The sequence below is a fragment of the Cynoglossus semilaevis genome, chromosome 1, assembly GCF_000523025.1.
Source record: "Cynoglossus semilaevis isolate Cse_v1.0 chromosome 1, Cse_v1.0, whole genome shotgun sequence".
Taxonomy (NCBI): domain Eukaryota; kingdom Metazoa; phylum Chordata; class Actinopteri; order Pleuronectiformes; family Cynoglossidae; genus Cynoglossus; species Cynoglossus semilaevis.
In genome coordinates this window covers 16,683,387-16,702,385 of record NC_024307.1, presented here as the reverse complement: position 1 = coordinate 16,702,385, position 18,999 = coordinate 16,683,387, and the positions used below count along the sequence as shown (strand labels likewise).

Below are 18,999 nucleotides of genomic sequence, written 5' to 3'. Positions count from 1 at the left end.
ATTGAATATTATTCTATAATACTCCCGCCAGTGGCGTAAAACAACGCCTCTTAGTGGCTTGAGGCTATTCCTGCATTCTGCAAATCGTCTGTTTCTCGACCTGCACACTCTAAAAACAGCGCCTTCTGTTGACATAATTCTGTTCCTGCAGCCTGAATGGTCTGGTTTTCCCCTCCGTAACAAACAGCGCCCCCCGCTGGCCTGGCTCCGTCCCGGGCAGCTGGGGGATTTCCTGGGCGGAAGCAGTAAGGGGGTTTCCAGTGATCAGACCAGTCTCACACTCACAGAAATACGGAGCTAGAACCACGAACCTGGACCTGGATAATGAAGAGTTTATATGAAGTCTGGAGGATCCGTATACGCCGCAGCACCGGCGGGTTGAGGGTTTGAATCCCGGAGAGAGAGAGTCCGCTGCTGAGGGTGAGAGACTGATGAGGGGATGGGAGAGTAAAAGGGTGAGGAGGTGAAACAGTGATAGACTAAGAGAAACCTGAAGACATTAATATAAGTGACACCAAACTTCATCTTACTACTTATCGTCTGTTTGTGTTTTAAATAATCGTGTTTGAATTGTGTGTTGCTGTATAGTGTGAGTGCTGTGTGTTAGCCCTGTGTTATTGGATATGTATTAGCTTTGTGTGTACTATGTGTGCTGTTAGATGTATGTGTATTGCTAGCTGTATATGTAGTCCCAATTGTTTCAGTGTTAATTGTGTTTGTCTTAATTTTCTTTCTTTATATATATATAAATATAGGTATATATTTATATATATTGTAACATAAAGCTGGCTGTAGTGCTAGCTGAGTGTGTTAGCTATGTGTATAGTGTTAGTGGGTGTACTGAAAGCTGTGTGAAGTGTTACCTGTTTGTGCTGGTTTTATGTACATTGTATGGCTAGCTTTATGTGTGATGGATGTGTGTAGTGTTAACTGTGTATGAGGTCTATTGTGTGTGAAGTCATAGCTGGGGCTGTAGATAAATGATTGTGTTAGATTTGTGTGCATTGTTATCTATGTGTAGTGTCTCTACATATATTGTGTTAGGTTTTTATATTGTTAGATCTGTTTGTGTTATTAGCTGTGTGCAGTGTTAGCATTGTGTTATGTAAGGTAAACTATTAGCATCAGCTTTGTGCTTATTGTTAGCATTCGCTAGTTTAGTGGAAAATGGTGTCAGACGTGTGATGCTCACGGTGAGGTGTTAGGTTGTGTGTGCTAGCGTTGCTTTGTCTGCACTGATTGAGTGCCAGCTGAGAGTCAACAACTTCTGTGTGGAGTGATTTTTGCTTTAGAGTAGTGATACATGTCTATAGCGTTACCTGTGTTGGTTATAAGTAGATTGTGCTCTAATAGCTGTGGATGTATTAAGTGTTACCTGTTTTAGCTTTTGTGCAATAAATCAGGTGTTTTTTACTGTGCCACTATGTCTAAATCATATTATCTTTATTGCGCCACCATCTGCTGCACTCTTGTAACTCTAGTTGGCTTGTTTTTCTTAGGTCATGTCAGCAGGGAGGAGTGCTGATGGGAGGGAGGTGCAGATTCCCCTCCAGCAGGCGGCGTCCTCCCTGGCTGCGCCTCTCTCTCTGGCTCCTCCAATAGTCCCCACATCTCACCTCCGCCCTGCCAACCCCTGGCCTGTGAGTGACCCGGGTGCTCCACAAGGTAGTGACTAAGAGAACGTTTGGTTTTGTAACTGTCCAGTAGAGGGACTGAGAGTTGGTTACTGTGTGAGTCTTTTGTTGTGATTTTCATTCTCCCTGTGTGTGTGTTTGTGCTTGAATGTGTTGCAGGTTTCCTGCCTCTTCATGGAGGATTCAGAGATCACTTTGTAGAAACTCCAGAAGCCAAATATTGCTGCGAGGCTTGTCGTTTGGTTCTGTGTCAACCACGACAGACAGAGTGTGGACATCGTTTCTGTCAGAGTTGTATCAACAGCATCCTCAGGTAGACTGGCGTCTGTGTAAAAATGAATGGCTCAATTTGATGTTGCAGTTTCCCTCTGACAGAAGGGTTTCTATCTGTTGTCCTCAGTCAGCCAAACCCAGTATGTCCTGCCGACATGGAACCACTTTTCAAAGACAAGGTGAGCAGAGAGAGAAATAATGATTCATGCCAATTTTTATGGACGAGTGACTGAGCGATCTCTCGTGTTTCAGATATTCAGAGATGTTTGCTGTCACAGAGAAATCATGGCTCTGAAGGTTTACTGTCGCAGTGAAAATAATGGTTGTTCTGAACAAATGAGTCTGCAGCAGATTCCAGTAAGTACAGTACACTGTGAGAGCACGGACATTAGGAAAACCAGAACAGATCTGAGAGGATGACCTGTCTGTCCTTCTGTCCCTTTGTGTCCCTCTTTGCCTCCCTCTGTCTTACTATAGGACCACCTGAATGTGTGTCCGTTTTTTGAGCTTCCGTGTCCTCTGGGAAAATGCAAAGAGCGAATGATGAGGAAGGAGATTCCTGATCACTTGACCTGGAAATGTAAACACAGAGAGACCACTTGTGAGTTTTGTCTCACTAAGATGCCCCTGACCGACCTGCAGGTAACTTCTAAGAGAAATTGCTGAAATAACTGCTCATCTTTAACCTTTTTCTGGGGAATAGTAGTACAGGTACTAGTTACACAGATACAACGACTACTTCACTGCCAAAAAAAAAAAAGTTTACTGTTGTAGAGAATCAGATCCCAGGTATGGCAATAACCTTAATCAGACTAGTTCTAGTTCCTTAGGCAAAGATAGTTCAACATGTCAGCAGTGGTGACCTTAGTGGTTAAGGAAGCGGACTTGGGTCCAGAAGGCTTCAGGTTCGAGTCCACCAGCTGCCAAGTTACCACTGAGGTGCTGTGAGCATGGCACACTCACTGCTCCCCTGGTTCTTAAAGCTGCCCACTGTTCACTTTGGTGATGGGTTAAAAACAGAGGTCACATTTGGTTGTGTGCTGTGTCACAATGACAAGGAGCTCACGTTGAAGTGCTGTAGTTTGACGCCATGTTTTACAGGTCAAGAGACTAGTTTCACTGAAAGAGTAGGTATAAAGTCTACAAGTAGACAATAGTCACAGTTTGCAGGTCAGTCTTGATTCTAGGCTTTTTAACTAAACCCACAGTGACAGAATAAACATACCTGCATCCTACCGTTTGTTAAAATGCAATACAAAATGGACCATATTGATCCTTGATCTTTGTTTTCTCTCGCGTTCACAGTTTTAGTGAAGCTACATCGCCGTCTCAGGCTCTTAGCGTTTCATAAGTTTTGACTTAATGAGTAACAGCAGGTTGTCAAAACTTTTAAAAGCTTCCTTCATCTTGTCGACAGAAACATAAAGAGACAGTGTGCCCAGCATTTCCAGTGTCTTGTCCTAACCACTGCTCCTTCTCCGCGCTGCCTCGCAGTGAGGTACTGACCCATTCCACTCATCACTGACCTGCCTTGATTTCATCCAGTTAAGTCATTCTGTCTTTCTTTCATGTTGTGTTTCAGTTGTCCACTCACCAGCAGGATTGCCCCAAAGCTCAAGTCAGTTGCCAGTTCCACCGTTACGGTTGCAACTTCAAGGTACCTGCTCTAATCCTGTTGCTACAGTTTGTTGGATTTACCTTCACCCTCTTTTTTTAACTGACATGTTGACGTTCACTAACAATCTAAACAGGGATTAAACCAGGAAATGCGGCAGCATGAGTCCACCTTGGCAGCTGAGCACTTGAAAATGATGGGAAACTGGAACTGCTCCTTAGAGAAGAAGGTAACTACAGCAGCCATGAGTTTGGCAATGGCTGCCCCTAATGTATGGTAGGAACTAAAACTTTAGGACACTGTTATCTGTGTTTCCAGGTGGATGATGTTAAAGCGGACTTGATGGAGCGCTATAAGGTGCTTCCTGCTCTCAGCAGCCGACTGTCTGACCTGGAAAACCAGAACGACGAGCTGAAGGACAAGAACCGGCAACTGGAGCAGAAACTAGCAGCCATGCAGGTCTCGTATCTTATTTTTAACACATTCATTTGCTGTGAACCACTGTTCTTTATTCGGATTGAGTCTATCTGTGACTGAATATCTGTCTTGTTCTACAGAAGCTGATGAGCTCTCACTCTGAGAAGCTCCTAGAGGTAGAGCTGGAACTGCGCTCTCTACGTTTGCTCAGAGACGAAGTGGAAAACCTGCGATCAACGCTGGAGAATGTACGCACGCGACTGAATGCTCTTGAACAAGCAGGCCGTAGTGGAACAGGGTCTTCATCGCATACTCTAGGTCAGAACATTGTCATGGTCGGGCTTAAGAGGTCTAAAGCCTGGCTTCAGTGATCGGGGAACAAGTTGATGGGGTCTGAAGACAAGTTGCTGTTGTCCAAGGAATTTGTTACAGTGCTTTGGGAACTGGAGATTTTGGACAACAAACTGGAGTTAAATGTATAGCTGCCGAGGCCTGGGAAAAGACCCAGGATTAGTTGTAAATAGGCTAGTCTAGATCAGTTACTGTAGTCTTTTTAGTCTAATTACATGTTCACACAACGGGTTGGCTCTTGTAGACCATAGAATGTGAGCATGAATAGTTACAGTATATGTGGTCCTGTGATGGACTAGCAAACTGTCCCAGTTGTAACCAACGTGGTATTGGCCTCGCGACCCTTCAAAGGAATAAGTAAATAATGGTGAAATAGTGGCTGAAATCAAGACACTAAATTTAAAGACTAGTCAATGAGGTCTAGGAACCTGTTTCTAGTCCAAAGACTACTTGCTTCAGTCTTAAGATAAGTCACTGTCTTTTCAAAACTAGTTGGTTAAGTGTAAATCCTTGTTTATTGTATGTCTAAAAATTGATTCCTTTAGTCTAGATATTGATTGCTCTATTTTAAAGACAACTTGCTGTAGTTCCAATACTATACATCTTTGGTGACTATAACAGAAGACTTCAGCTAGTTGCTTTGATCTGTCTGACTCTTAAATTCCTTCCTCTTCACAGCCCCCCTGGAAACCCAGCTGAATCGTCATGATGACATGCTGAGTGTCCACGAGATCCGATTGGCTGACATGGACTTGCGTTTCCAGGTGCTGGAGACGGCGAGCTACAATGGGACTCTGATCTGGAAAATCCGCGACTATAAAAGGCGGAAACAGGAAGCAGTAGCGGGAAAGACACTGTCGCTTTACTCACAGCCATTTTACACAGGATACTTTGGATACAAGATGTGTGCGCGGGTTTACCTGAATGGAGACGGCATGGGCAAAGGGACACACCTGTCGCTGTTCTTCGTGGTTATGAGGGGCGAATACGACGCCCTGCTGCCATGGCCTTTTAAACAGAAGGTAGTGTTCACTAAGCCTCTGTTTTGTTTCATTTATTTAAAAAGTCCTACTCCCCTATATGCAGACTGACCAACTGCAACAGTACCTTCTTTCTGTCATGACACTTTGTTGTAAAAATTCATATTTTTCTTTCCAGCAGCTAACCACAACTGTGAACATATTCTCTAGAACATTTAAAAGCAGATGTGACTTTTGCAGGAATCTGTACACAATAACAGTGACACCTGTCTGTGTCTTGATCAGGTGACCCTGATGCTGATGGACCAGGGTCCGTCCAGGAAACACCTGGGTGATGCCTTTAAACCGGATCCAAACAGCAGCAGTTTCAGGCGTCCAGCTGCAGAAATGAACATCGCCTCTGGGTGTCCACTGTTTGTGTCCCAGAGTGTCCTGGAGACAGGCAGCTACATCAAAGACGACACCATCTTTATCAAAGTGCGTGTGTGTATGCTGTTCACCTGTTTTATGCCTGTTTGTGTGTGTGCGCCAGTTGGCCTAATTTCTGTCATGTAATGTGCAGGTTACCGTGGACACCTCTGATCTCCCTGACCCATGAGGCTGTGACCTAAGTGACCTCTGACCTCTGAAGTTACTGCTCTGAGATCAGCTCAAATTCTCATGCCAAGAGCAGAGGTTCATGGGAAGAATTGGCGATGGTTCACCTGAGAGTGATGTAGTTGGAAAGCAGCCGGTCAGAAGACAGAAACTTCACTCAGTCCAGTGGGCAGGGGCCTTCAGTGATGGCTGAAAGATTAAAAAAAACTACTGTTGCCATGACGCCATCATGGTGACATCAAGTGGAGCCAACATGGCCGCTCAGTGTTGCTGCTCATTACTGATGCCATGCATCAAATTTATTTCCTGTTTATTTCCTGGGAAATCCACCACAGCCACAGAGGAGCTCGTAGACCAGAGACCTGGTCCAGTCAGGAAAGGCTATGACAGTCCAGGAGAGACCAGGAGAATTCAGAAGAGTCGTGGACAGACAAGAGAGTTCAGGAAAGGCTGGTAATGATCAGACCAGAAGACAGGAGGATTTACCGTAGGTTACAGACCACAAGAAATCACGAACTCAGGGAGAGTTCAAAAGTGGATGTGAGTCCAGTAGCGTTGCTCCGTTGCTCAGCTGCTCCTCTGTGGCCTCTGCAAGTTTCATCATTGGTTCATTTGCACAGTTTTCAAATGTTTGTTAATGTGTGAAAATAAAGTGAAAACACAAATGATACATTGTGCAGGTTTTTTAACCATGGCTTTTAGCAATGCAATGCTTATGTTCAAGTGTCAAAATTTAGGAGCGCTATAGTGTGATATTCAGAAGTATATAAGAAAAACCACTACAACACCATATGGTGGCCTAAATGGTTAGTGTGATTGCTTCATAGCAAGAAGATCACTGGTTTGCTGGTTCAGTCCCTGTTTTTTTTTTTTTTGTATTGAGTTTCCATCGTTGCTCTTTTCCCCAGGTACTTGGATATTCTACCAGGGTCCAAAAACATGAAAAATGGAAATTCACTTAATCAGTTGAATTACTTCTGTTTTTAAAATGTGCATTTGAATAACGGCTTCTCCCTGATATATATATTTTAAATTCAGCCCTGTGATAGACTGGGGAACTGTCCAGGGTGGGACCACTTTGCCCAATGACTGTTTGGCTTGGCTCCAGCTCCTCTGACCGAAGTCGAATGGAAAAAAAAAATCCCTACATATGTTATTGTTTTAGAGTAAAGTGTTTTATCCACATATTTCTTCTGAAGACAGAAAAAATGTTTTTTCCCATTTCCTCTCTTTTTCGGAAAAGGAGGTATAGATTCCGTATCCAAAAGGAAAACCGCAGAAGAAAAAACTATACTATACCCAGCTACAGAAAAGGCCTTTTTTCCAAGCCTGGATGAATGTAAGTTGTTAGGTCAGAGAGGGAGGAGGCGGCTGTAGCTCAGTGGATAGGGAATTGGACTTCGATCCAGAAAGCTTCATTTAAATCCCTGGCCAAGTCGCCTATCCCAATCCCAAGTTGTCCATTATTTCTCAGCCCTAGAGGACTGAAGCCTAGAAGGCCATCTGGCATAAAAGCAATGCCAAAGCTTTATGCAGATTATTTGTTATGGTGACCTCTGCAAAAGAGAAAGGAGAACGTACAATGCAGCCATTATTTTTTGTATTTATGAGCAAGTTCTCATGTTCAGCAACGTGGTCTGTTGTAAGCCCCTAGTGTTGGTTATTCTAGTTGATTTTTGTTAGGCTATGTCAGCTACAACAAGTGAGTCCTTCACAGGCCATCACATTCTAAATACCTCTCATATTCGTCTACAAATGGCAGACATTTAAGTGGGCGCAGCTGCTCACATTGAACGGTATGTTGTAGTACATTGGGCTACAGCAGGTGTGGGCAAACCTTTTGACTCACGGGCCACAGTGGGTCCCAAAAGAATGACCTGACAAAGAGACAAGTCAAAGGTGATTCTATCTTATAAATTAAAGTGCTCCATTGATAAATGCTGTGACTTCCCCTAGTCGCGGTCGTGGTCATATGACAATATCACATGTCTTATTTTTATTCTTATTTTTAAGACATTTCTGTTTCTTTGTCTCTTAGTTTTCTCTTTCACTTTCTTTCTAACGCAATTAAAATACCACTCCGGACCAGTGGGTGGCGGTAAAGTTCTATTCTTTCGCTAGGTGCTGAAGACGGAGAGGGAAAAAGCCGTAGAGGAATAAACAAGTGCGTAGAAGATGAATGGCCAGTAGAATAAAAACAGGAATGTTTTTGCGGTGCCCTTAAACATTCCTTTTAACCGGCGGATCCAGAACCGGTATCCGCCCTCACTGAGTCGGTGAGTCAAACGGCCACTCTCGGTTTACTGTAGGAAGAGTGTGTGTTGACAAATAAGGAGGGGGGTTTCTTAGTAGGCTAAACTTAACTTCTAACTTCTAGGCTAACAGTGAAACAAATTGACGAGTTTGTTTGGATGATTAACCACGTTGAAAACCGGCTTACCTATACAGGTAGGTAAGTCTATTAGACAGGCTAACTGTTAACCAAACAGTTTAATACACAAAGGCTATCACTTTAACAGGAGTACAGGTCTAAAAGAAAGTGTAACAGATTAGCAGTGCAGTTAAAGACAACTGTAAGCTGCTAGGCTAACAGTTTGAGCGTCTTACAGTTTACCATAAAAGCTAACCGTTTAGGTGACAAGCCAAGAATTTAACAGGCCCATAAAGTCAATAAGCATTTACAATGTCTTTTTAAGAAACTACATTTATTTTAGTTAAACTTTGAAAAATAATTGATGTGATAGATTTTGTCATGTGATTTTCATTGTCATTGTTGTCAACGTCAGTCGTGTCATTGGTATGGTCACAGGTGGTAATGACAAAAATTGTGAAGTAAACTGCAAAAAGTTAACTTATCCTAGCACATAACATCATTTCCTTTGAGATCAATAGCATGGTCGGAGAGTTTAAATCATTTTGTGTTACATCATTTAAAACCAAGTGGAACCGAAGCTCGCGTTGTACACTGTGCAAACATATGCTATTCCGGTACTGTCGATGGAGGCCTCGTCCGTTCTCTGCGATTGGATAGCTGCCATATGAGGTTAGTAATGTGTTTGTATGTTTTGTTCTCAGATGAGATGTTTTTCCTGAAGTGTGAAAGTGCGTCTGTTCAGCTTCTCCGACTGTTTTCTACCAAACCTTTACCAACTCTCACTCTGTTTACTAAGGTAATCAACTGCTCTGATGCAGCATGACATTATAGAAGCCCACATGTAACCAATAAGCAATCAGACTGATCATTGGGTATCATCTATAGGACCCCTGTCCTCTGTGTGACAAAGCCAAAGAGACACTGGAACCATTTAAACACAGAGTGAGTTTAAATCCTGAAACATTGCATCACAAACATGTCCATCATTATGTCCAACATCTCAAATGTGACATGAAAAAACACATTAAAAAACACCTCCAAACATGTGACAATATCTTCAGCTTCACATTGCTAAGTCTAATATCCCATACTTAGAGCAGAAGCTTTAACATGTTAAATATAATATTATATTAATATTATTAACACCTACAGTAACATATCTAGTATGTCCAACCACACTTCCTGCATGTCCAGCATCACATTTAACATCTCTGGGCTCTAAGAATTCTATTCTCTATCAATGTATCTAACACTGTTTCAAAATGCTACCAATCTTCTGTCCAACTGTTATTGTTACTGTTATTATTTTTTTTAAATAATATTTGTGTTCAAGTTATTATTAACTTGGACACTTTTATTTTATTGTCAAGATTATATTGTGACATGCAGAAATGTACTTTGTTTCCATCTACATCCTCTAGTGTAGCTATTTATAAACAGATACAGATCTCATTCATTATGATGTCATTTTGTTGTCCCTCACTTTTCATTTCTGTTTTTCACAGTTCGACCTTCAGCAAGTGGACATCAGTCGTCCAGAGAACAAGTTGTGGTTTGACAGGTACAAGTGGGACATACCGGTTTTCCACCTGAATGGACGCTTTGTTATGAAGCATCGCGTTGACACTGCCTTGATGGAGAAACTGCTACAGGAGGCTGAGAGTGGATAACTGTAAATGTTCAACAATCAATAAACACAACCAATGAACTAACTCCAGTGTCGTTGTCTTCAATCAGAGCTACTCACTGTGATGTCACAGAGAGGCTCCGCCTCCTGTCACAGGTGTGTGGTCATACCTGTCGTAATGTTCAACGTTATTATCCCCGCACATGACACCAATCTCATAGAAATCACCTGACACCATCACCTCATCAAAAATGAACCAGCTCTTAGCCAATCCCAGTGAGCCTTTAGTCATGTGACTGGGAAGTTCACTGGTTGTCATAGTGACAATGAGAAGTACATTCTGTCAGATGGCGTCCGGCAGCTCTAGCAGCGGCAGAGCCGCAGATGTTCATTTGGCTCTTCAGCGTACCAAGAGGAGGTTCAGAGAACTGCAGCTGAATAGCATGTAAGCTTAACTTTAGGTTAGGCAGAATGTATAGGTCAGAATAATGTATAACTGAATCAGATTAATCTTCAGGTTTATCTATTTTGTTATATTTTATTAATCTTCAGGTTTATCTATTTTGTTACCAAATTAACCATTTGTTAAGAGGTCTATGTTCAGAATAATTACTCTAATGACTCCTGTTTTTGAGTAAACCTGTAGTGTGACTCGGGCTAGCTGCTGGTTAAAAGTTGATCAGGTGTGGTGTTGATTCAGAATGTTTTGCTCCAGGTCTGGGTCAGATGACTCTAGGGCTGGTTCAATTTGATTATGGTCTGCTGTGAATCCTGGTCTGCTGATGAACTGATGTGAATCTTGGTTTGCAGGGAAACCAGGTCAGAGATTCCACAAGACATTTCACTGTCAACATGGCTGCCGAGCAAGGACCTCAAGGACTCTCTGGTGGACATGTACTCAGGTAAAGATACTAATACTACGATAGTGTTTAGTACTACTTTTGTTACAGCAATGACTATCCCTACTAGTATTACCACCCCTACTGCATCTCACATGAAGTGAGCTCAGTGACTCTGTGATAAATATATTCACTCAAGTACAGCTGTTACAAACACTATGACAATGTCAATTATACGACTACTACTGCAATTACTAACTCCACTACACTTCAACTGCTACAACTACTTATTTTAAAACTACCAGTGGAAATTCTGCTTATATTACCTGTGTTTTAACTAAGTACCATTACTATTCTTGTGATATTGTTGTTATTAGAACGATTGTTATGATTGTAATAGTTAAATGGCAAACTTGGGGACCACAGTGTTTACAGTTGTGCTGTTGAGTTTTCGCCAGCAGAGGGAGATGTGCTCATTCATTTTGAAAAAAACTGAAGCACACATGATCAATACAGTAATTTGATTGAAATCTGACATGGACTGTGATTGGCTGAAAGATTGCCAATGATAATCTAAAGGTAACTACAATGTTATTTTAATGATCAATCAGATAATTTCAAAATTGTAATTATTGCTAATCACATTGATTATGAATACAATGTTATTTTAATGATCAATCAGATCAGATCAGATTGCTAATCACATTGATTATGAAGATCTGATTTGTTGATGATGATCTCACTGATACAGAAGAACAAATAATAACGTTTGTTACCGTTGTATTGATTTCTGGATGATGTCACTGATTATGATGTCAATTAGTTAATTTTGGCAGATAATCCTTCACCTGTTGTTTTGACTCTTGGCCAGATTGAAGAGTTCTCGGTAACTAAACTGGTTTTTTAAACAGACTTCAAAAACAGAAATTAAACCAAAAGTTTAAGCTTTACATGACTTATGAAATAAAACACAGTCATCACCCAGTGTACATACAAATCTCACACACACACACTCTCTCTCTCTTTTTCTCTCTCTCTCTCTCACACACTGGTAGTAGAGTAGATCAATAATAAGGCTGAATAATACAAAGGCCGAGCCAGGCTGAAAGTGACTGAAGAGAGAAAGGGAGAAAGAGAGAAAGAGAGGTGGTTTGTTAAACTGTTTAATCTGCAGACTGGGTGGTCCACACAGACACACACTCACATGTGCACACACTCACATGTGCACTCACACACACCTATTGTTAGATGAGGGTGGGCTGCAGACTGTTTGAACAGACTTAAGTAGCTGCTGTTCATGGCTGTGTAGGAATGTGTGTGTGTGTGTGTGTGTGTATTATAATATTAAGATAATCCTTAGGTTGGGACTAAATATCAACATTAAATCACAGCCTGCCAGTTTTTTTAATAATCTGAAATGATCTGTTAACCAAAGTATGACTAGTTTGTAAACCAGAGCTGTGTCCTCATTGCTCCATCATGTTACGTACCAATTAAGAGATCAGGTATTTTACAGAACTTAGTTTGACAGTGAGTTTACTGTTCTGTTCAGTGACCAGTTTGTCACACAGTAAAAAACCAGGAGTTTTGCAATCTGTTGATCAGAGTCGAGACTTATTTTTGTCCAAAATTAAATCCCTCACAGAGTTAAAAGTGACCATTCTGTAGTTGGCCCTCCATCATATACACTTCTATGTGTATACACATGAAAACAGCACATGGCGATGTTGTAAGGTTACGTCTGCAGTTTAGGTTACCATGGTGATTAGACCAGTCAAATGAGAGCTGAACATGACACAAACTCTCGCTTTAAACTCCAGATAACTCATTAACCCAGCAAATACTATTACTTTATTACCTCTCTTACCTACTTGTGTCACTTAACTAGCATGGGATACCTTACTTACCCACTTTTTAGTTTAGCCCTCTTTGTATTAGCCCACTCTTAACTACCTTAACTATGTATCTACCTGCCACCCCATTATTTCATCATTACTGGTTGATGTACCTGCCAGACCTGCTCATTTACCAAGTGTTAGCACTAAAATCACTAAGCTACAGATTTCACACACATGGCTCCTCTGCTATCTATTATTCCGACTTGACAAATACATTTTAGTTCACCCGATCAAGGCCTTAACTACTAAAGTAAATCTCAGTCATCAACAGATATTACACACAAATATCATGCAGATTCACCTGACCTGACTCACCCGTCTCATTGGAAACCTGATTTCCACAGGTTACTTGAAAAACACATCATCAACCAGTTAATAGTTAATTATTGTCCTTAACTTACAGTTTCATGTGTATGTGTGTAGTTGTGTGTGTGTGTGTGTGGGTCCTCTCTAAGTTAATGTCAGAATATGAATTCATGTGCGTGATGGCAGTGGTGTTGCCGCAGCGTTGTGGCGGCGTGGCGTCTTTGTGCAGATCACACACGGATTGTGCTGGATTTGAGCCGAAGCCTCTTTAATCATCGTAACACTGTCATTAATATTCATGTAGTCAGCTGGAACACACACACACACACACACACAGCCCAAACTTTCTGCAGAAATGTATAAAAACAGCTTAAAAAATTAATGGACTTTAGTTTTTATTACAAAAAGAAGAAGGATGTGGCGAGAGGGAAGTGGGGGGGCTTGGATTAGACTTCATCTGATTGGTTGTTGTATATCCAGCCTGTGATTGGCCTGTTGACTTTCCCCTTTTTTCTGCAGAATTTCATCTTTTGATGAGACTTCAAAGCGAGTGTGATCATGAACGGTCATTTAGGAGGATTTATCACTTCTGTAATTGTACATGAATAGTAATCACTGCTGCGGCGGCGGCAGCGATCAATTAGCCCTGAGTCCACAAAAAGATCAGAGTGGGGTATGGGCACAGGCTGACAGGAAATGAGAAAAGTTTCAATGTGAAAAACCAGGAAAGGATAAAAGAAAATTTAAGAAAGAAATCTAGTGGTGCTTTGGTTTGAGACTTGGTTAAGCTGTTGTACCAGAACTGTTGAATTACAGTCTTCTTGTTTATTGGAATTGATTGATTGTGTACTTTTTTGGTACACTTAAAGTACATTTAAAAAGGTGTTCGCTATGTGACACACTATATATGGGAAATGCTTAGCTTAGTGATCAATCAGTCGATCGTTCAATAAGAAAACCTCCCATAGGTTATAAAATGTTATTATAAGAAAGTAGAGGTGTAACAATTGCAGATTCTTGGCAGATTTCTTTTTTGTAAGTGAGACCTACCAATACCAATTTGTGCCAATTTGAGTTCTTCCAATCGACAGCACATACAAAATGGTGACTGGCAACTCGGTTTGACATGGCATGTTGGGTTGGATGACGGTTTTCTTTAATATATCACATTAAGTTTGACATTGCAGTGGTTCCCTCACGGTTAACCCTACTGTTACATATAGATTATAAATAGCAGGCATGGGGCTTTATTTGATGACTGCAAAACACCAGGCTAACACATTACATAACACATTATGTGAGTGTGAGTTTCCACTCCTACTCTCAGACACAGAGAACATGCTCAAAATGATCGTCTGCCAAACCAGTTAAACGTGTGCTGACCAGCTTGCTGCTGTGTCCTATCAGTGGCCAGTCGATCAGTGCATCGCTACTGGAAAGGATTAAGTTGTAGAAGGTGAACGACTTACTGGAAAGGATTAAGTTGTAGAAGGTTCTGAATAACTCTGAATAACTCCAGGCACTGAGACCAAATCATAGATTCAGACCTGAAGTGAAACCAGTATCTGGTCAGATTGCAATGGTTTAGACGTATGTGTTGTTTTACAGCTAATCCTAAAGTGAATGAGGAGCTGCGACAACGTCTGCCTTCACCTGTCAGGTGAGAACAGGTTCTACTTCCATCTGTCTGCCACGTTCATACATCTCAGCTCCTCCTGTCTCTTACCTTCATTCTTCTACTGTGTCTACCTTCTACTGTGATTACAGCTTTCCAATAACCTGTTTACACATAAAGGAATTTATTGAACTCACTTCTTACATTACGTATGGATGGTTACTCTAAATTCCAACACTTACTGTTGTCCTAACTTCCTGTCTCATCTAACTTCTCTCATTTGCTCTCACTGTTGACTGTGCAGAACAGGGATCCGCCTGAGTGTGGATCTCAAGGAAGGTAAGTCCGGTCCATCACCTACCACTCAGTTAATTATTTTGGTATTTTGTAGTATTAATTACCTGGTCATGGTCATCTTTCTCACCCTTCTATCCTTTCCTCACAGAGCCTCCCAGATCACGCTCTGTCTCACCTGCCAGGAGGTACAGTTTGTCTCCTCTCTCTTTAGTTGCCACGACTCACTGTTCATCATCTCTCATATCAACAGTTCCTGTTTCCTCCTCAGGTCTGGTGGAACATCAGTAGTAATGCAGTGTAGTGTCCCCACCAGCAGGGGGCCATCCCCTTCTCTCTCCCCTTCTCTCTGCCCCTCTCCAAGGAGAGACATTGATGAAGTAAATGCCCCAGTGAAACGAGGGCCTCTACTGGGTGCTGATCACAGGTGAGATGAGAGTCAGTGCTCTGTGATTAATGGTCAAAGGTCAGTGATGAAAAGCCAGAGGTCAATGGTGTTTTTAAGTGCTACTGAACTTCAATTACTTCAATTACAAGTAGAAACTGTGATTAGTTATAGATTATTATTAAACCTTATTATTGATGCTCAATCTTCCCAAAAGCTTCTTGGCTTTATTGCTTTTCATTAAAGATCTTGAAGTGTGTGTGTGTGTGTGTATGTGTGCATGCGTGCATGTGCGTGCATGCCAGTGTCAGTGTGTGTGACACACACACGGAGACAGAAATAGATGCTGGGTTAAAACAGCGAAGGCGTCGTCGTCGTATTTACCTGCTTTATTACCTGTGACCTTTCAGGTAAAATGAAACAGTTTCTGCTGCTGCTTATTAAAGCTGCAGTTGCTGTCGCACATGTGACACACTAACGACATTCTTACATGATACCAATTACAGCTGACCATAGCTCACCTGCTGCTCATCAAATTTCAGCAGACACGTTGGCATGATGCAGTCGGAGTTGATGTGTCGAAGTGTTATGTTTGTCATGTTGTAGGTGATTACTCCCCGACTGGTCACTAACCTTTGACTTGGGCACAAACTCCTTGATCTCAGCATTAGAAACTTGAAATGGCACTGAGAAATTCTGCAGTGACTCGAACTTTGACTCAAAATCCTGCAGTTTGGACTGAGACTTAAAAAGAACTCTTCCGTGACTTAGGCATATATAACTCAATTCAAACTGTCTCTTGTGAAATAGACTCCTAAAATCTCCTGTATTGTTTTTTTGTTTCCTCAGCTCTCCCCAAGACGTCCATACAGGACATCACACCTTGGATTGGGGCAAAAACATCTCATTTCTTCTGAAGCAGTTAGATGCCTTGAGGGACGCCAACCACAGGGTAAGACAACTCCACACTTCACCAGTGTAAAAAACAGGGCTGTGCTAATGCACTTTAAAAACACCCCTGCACTGGTCCAGATCACTAGGCATCATCCTTTAGATGTTATCTTGTTATCTTGAAGATAAAAGTGGTTTTAGCCGGAGTTAATACATTGTTGGTGTTTTTATTACATTTTCTGAAAACTTCATGCACTCATCTCATCTGATGTTATTGATGAAGCATCTGTTCAGAGACCAATAATCTTTTGGGTTTTTTTTTCTTTTAGCTGCAGGAGCAGTTGCTGCAAAAGGAGGAAGAGCTACAGAGGAGGAAAGTGGAGGAGGACCTAGGCCAAAAAACAAGTGAAGGACATACAGGTAAGGAGGTGACTCTGGGGGGAGGAAAAGGTTGGTCAAAGAAGGTGGTATTGGTGGAGGGGAGTACAATACTCAGTCGTGACACTGAAGAAGTGACGAGAACTGCCAGGTCATGAGTTTTGCTGACGTTGACTGTTGTTGTTTCTGATGATTATTACCTATTGATTCATAGAATTGTGGGATGAGGTCCTAGTCGCACAGAAAGACAGAGACCAGGCTCTGATGTCACGACTCCAACTGGCCAATGAGGAAAGGGACATGGCTCTACTTCGTATACGTCGATTTCAGCAGGCAGAAGAGTATGTCTGACACACACATATACTGTACACACACATATATTTATATATATATATATATATATAAAATAATACGATGCATACACTCCCTATATTTCATCTGTGAAAAGTGAAAGTTTGAAAGTGAGGATTATGTAAATTCAGACGAATGATTTGAAGAAAATAGAAATGACAGGTAGTTACAGCATGTACAGAAGTACACTGTATGCACTGATAAGAAAAGCACAGCATTCCTTCAGAAAGATTCTGACAGAAATACTGTTTTCATCCTCCTCTTTTCCTAGACTCCTTTCTCCTCTTCATTATTCTCCTCCTCCTCTCGTTAAGATCCGTATAACGAGATTCTCCTTCTGTCAAATAGACCAGAAAATCTCATTAGAGATAATTCTCTTGCTCCTTCCCTCCTCCTCCCCAGGATGAGAGGGTAATTGATATTTGAAGCCACAATCCTTTTATGAGGGACTGAATATGGAGGAGCATATTTATACTGTGTGTGTTTGTGTGTGTTTGCGTGTGTGTGTGTTTTTTTAACAGAGGCAGCAGGCTCAGTGCGTAAGTGTGTGTGTTTTTGTGTGTGAATAAGACAAAGCTACTGCTGTTTGTTTTTCTAATCTGTCAAATAATTCATCAATTCGTCTGATCACTTCCTACAACAATCTATCTAATCTGTTTCTACAATAATTAATACACATTGGTGTCTCACTTTTATATCTTTTTTTTTTTACAATATTTATCTGAGGGCTGGTGACCTCATCACAAATGTAGAAAGTCGAAGTATATGGTGTCCGGACAGATGTGTGGTCTTTGAAGAAGGCTGTGATCTCTCTGTAGGATTGTATGATCTCTGTGTTAGATTGCGATCCCTGAAGAATCTCCAAGAAAGGCTGTGATTCCTCTGTGGAGGTTTATAATCTCTTAAGAAGCATTTGTCTCCTCGGTGTAGAAGGCTGCGGCTACCACAAGAAAGTACAGACTGCTCCGTAGAAGGTTGTGACCTCGTGATCTCCTCCTGACCTCCCTGTAGAAAGTTTCCATGTCATTGTCTGTAAAAATTGGAGATCTATCTTTAGAGGTTTGTCATCTCTCCATAAAAGGTCCAAGTCTTTCTGTAGATGCTTGTGATCCTTCTTTGGAAGATCTCTCCATAGACATGTGACCTTTGTGACCTCTTCATAGAAGTGGGGTCACATTGTGATCTTTTAATAATCTCTCCCTGTCAGACAAGAGGTGAACATCAGGTGCTTCCTCATCAGATAATAACAGTCTCTTAGTAAACATTTTTAGGCAACTAAGTGCTGTTTAATTTTCGAAGCAGGATATGTTGGAGGCCCAGGCCTTATCTTCAGAAATCAGACGCTTGACGTCCACCTTCACAAAGACCCACTTCAGCTGGAGACTGGTGTCAATGCACTCCCTCTGTCTGGGCTGAAGTCTGATCCTGTAATAAAGAATATATTTTTTAACTTTTCCAACGGTGAGAGCAGAGCAGAGCTGACACTCTGTGAGCTCGGTGTTAGAGGAGCTTTATTGGAGGCGGACGCTCTTTCATTACCCACTGTTCCCTGCAGAGCAACGCTGCAGCCGCCTTATTACACTTTATTACAGAAAAACAGCAGCGGCCAAATGAAAAAGAGCCTCCCAAGATGAGGAGGAGTCACCAGCTCCACACCACCATCGTGGATGCTGGTTCAGCCAGACGTCAGGGAGCACGACTCCACAGCTGCCAAGCTTATTTTCTGATTGGTCCAGATGTGATCTGACCAGGGCCTTGGCTCACCTTCCTCACCCTTTATACAGTTATCCTCTACACTGGAAGTATGCATGTTAGCAAAAGGAGGAGAGGAAGAGTCTGGGTAATTATTGATGGTTATTATTAATAATTTATTTGTTAGTAACCAATATTGGTTTTCAGATCATCACCACATACTGCTTTAATGCCCGCTTTACTTTCAAAAATTCAATTTTATAAGCCCATTGATCATGTAGTAAGTTCCTGACTTTTTGCTAAACAAAAAGTTTTTAGGTTCCCCCAGATTTGAGTGGTCTTCTGGTTTTGTTGATGCAATGAAGGAATCACAACTTGTCTGTAGGATTATGTCAGGGCCTGGTGCAGGCCACCCAATAACATTCAGCTAAGTCTTTGTCTTACAATCTTAATCTTACAATTTTCTGTACTTTTCCTCCATT

General features: G+C 41.6%; 2 protein-coding genes across 5 annotated transcripts in view; both read left to right on the top strand.

Moving 5' to 3' along the window:
• The first annotated feature begins 205 nt into the window (after positions 1-205).
• On the top strand, positions 206-6,537 carry traf3 (TNF receptor-associated factor 3). 2 transcript variants are annotated; one of them, XM_008315030.3, is made up of 14 exons: positions 207-420; positions 1,500-1,665; positions 1,794-1,947; positions 2,035-2,086; positions 2,160-2,264; positions 2,385-2,549; positions 3,325-3,405; positions 3,490-3,564; positions 3,659-3,751; positions 3,841-3,981; positions 4,080-4,257; positions 4,969-5,312; positions 5,556-5,747; positions 5,833-6,537. In XM_008315030.3, exons 2-14 carry the CDS (start codon positions 1,503-1,505, stop codon positions 5,866-5,868), a joined length of 1,779 nt encoding a protein of 592 aa, XP_008313252.1. In that variant the 5' UTR covers positions 207-420; positions 1,500-1,502; the 3' UTR covers positions 5,869-6,537. The 2 variants fall into 2 exon arrangements, with proteins under 2 accessions (XP_008313259.1, XP_008313252.1); XM_008315037.3 differs by lacking the exon at positions 3,325-3,405 and having other exon boundaries at positions 206-420.
• A 1,449-nt stretch (positions 6,538-7,986) lies between these two features.
• mipol1 (mirror-image polydactyly 1) overlaps positions 7,987-18,999 on the top strand; it is a 16,841-nt gene continuing 5,828 nt past the window's right edge. The window contains exons 1-9 of one of the 3 annotated variants that reach the window (XM_008315008.3): positions 7,987-8,143; positions 10,679-10,770; positions 14,520-14,571; positions 14,831-14,865; positions 14,972-15,008; positions 15,092-15,247; positions 16,055-16,157; positions 16,426-16,516; positions 16,689-16,815. In XM_008315008.3, the coding sequence (XP_008313230.1) occupies positions 10,761-10,770; positions 14,520-14,571; positions 14,831-14,865; positions 14,972-15,008; positions 15,092-15,247; positions 16,055-16,157; positions 16,426-16,516; positions 16,689-16,815 (611 nt within the window). In that variant the 5' untranslated portion in view covers positions 7,987-8,143; positions 10,679-10,760. Of the gene's footprint in view, positions 8,144-8,270; positions 8,316-9,853; positions 10,025-10,678; positions 10,771-14,519; positions 14,572-14,830; positions 14,866-14,971; positions 15,009-15,091; positions 15,248-16,054; positions 16,158-16,425; positions 16,517-16,688; positions 16,816-18,999 lie in introns of those variants that run through there. The other 2 variants (XM_008315017.3, XM_008314998.3) reach the window with 2 other exon arrangements.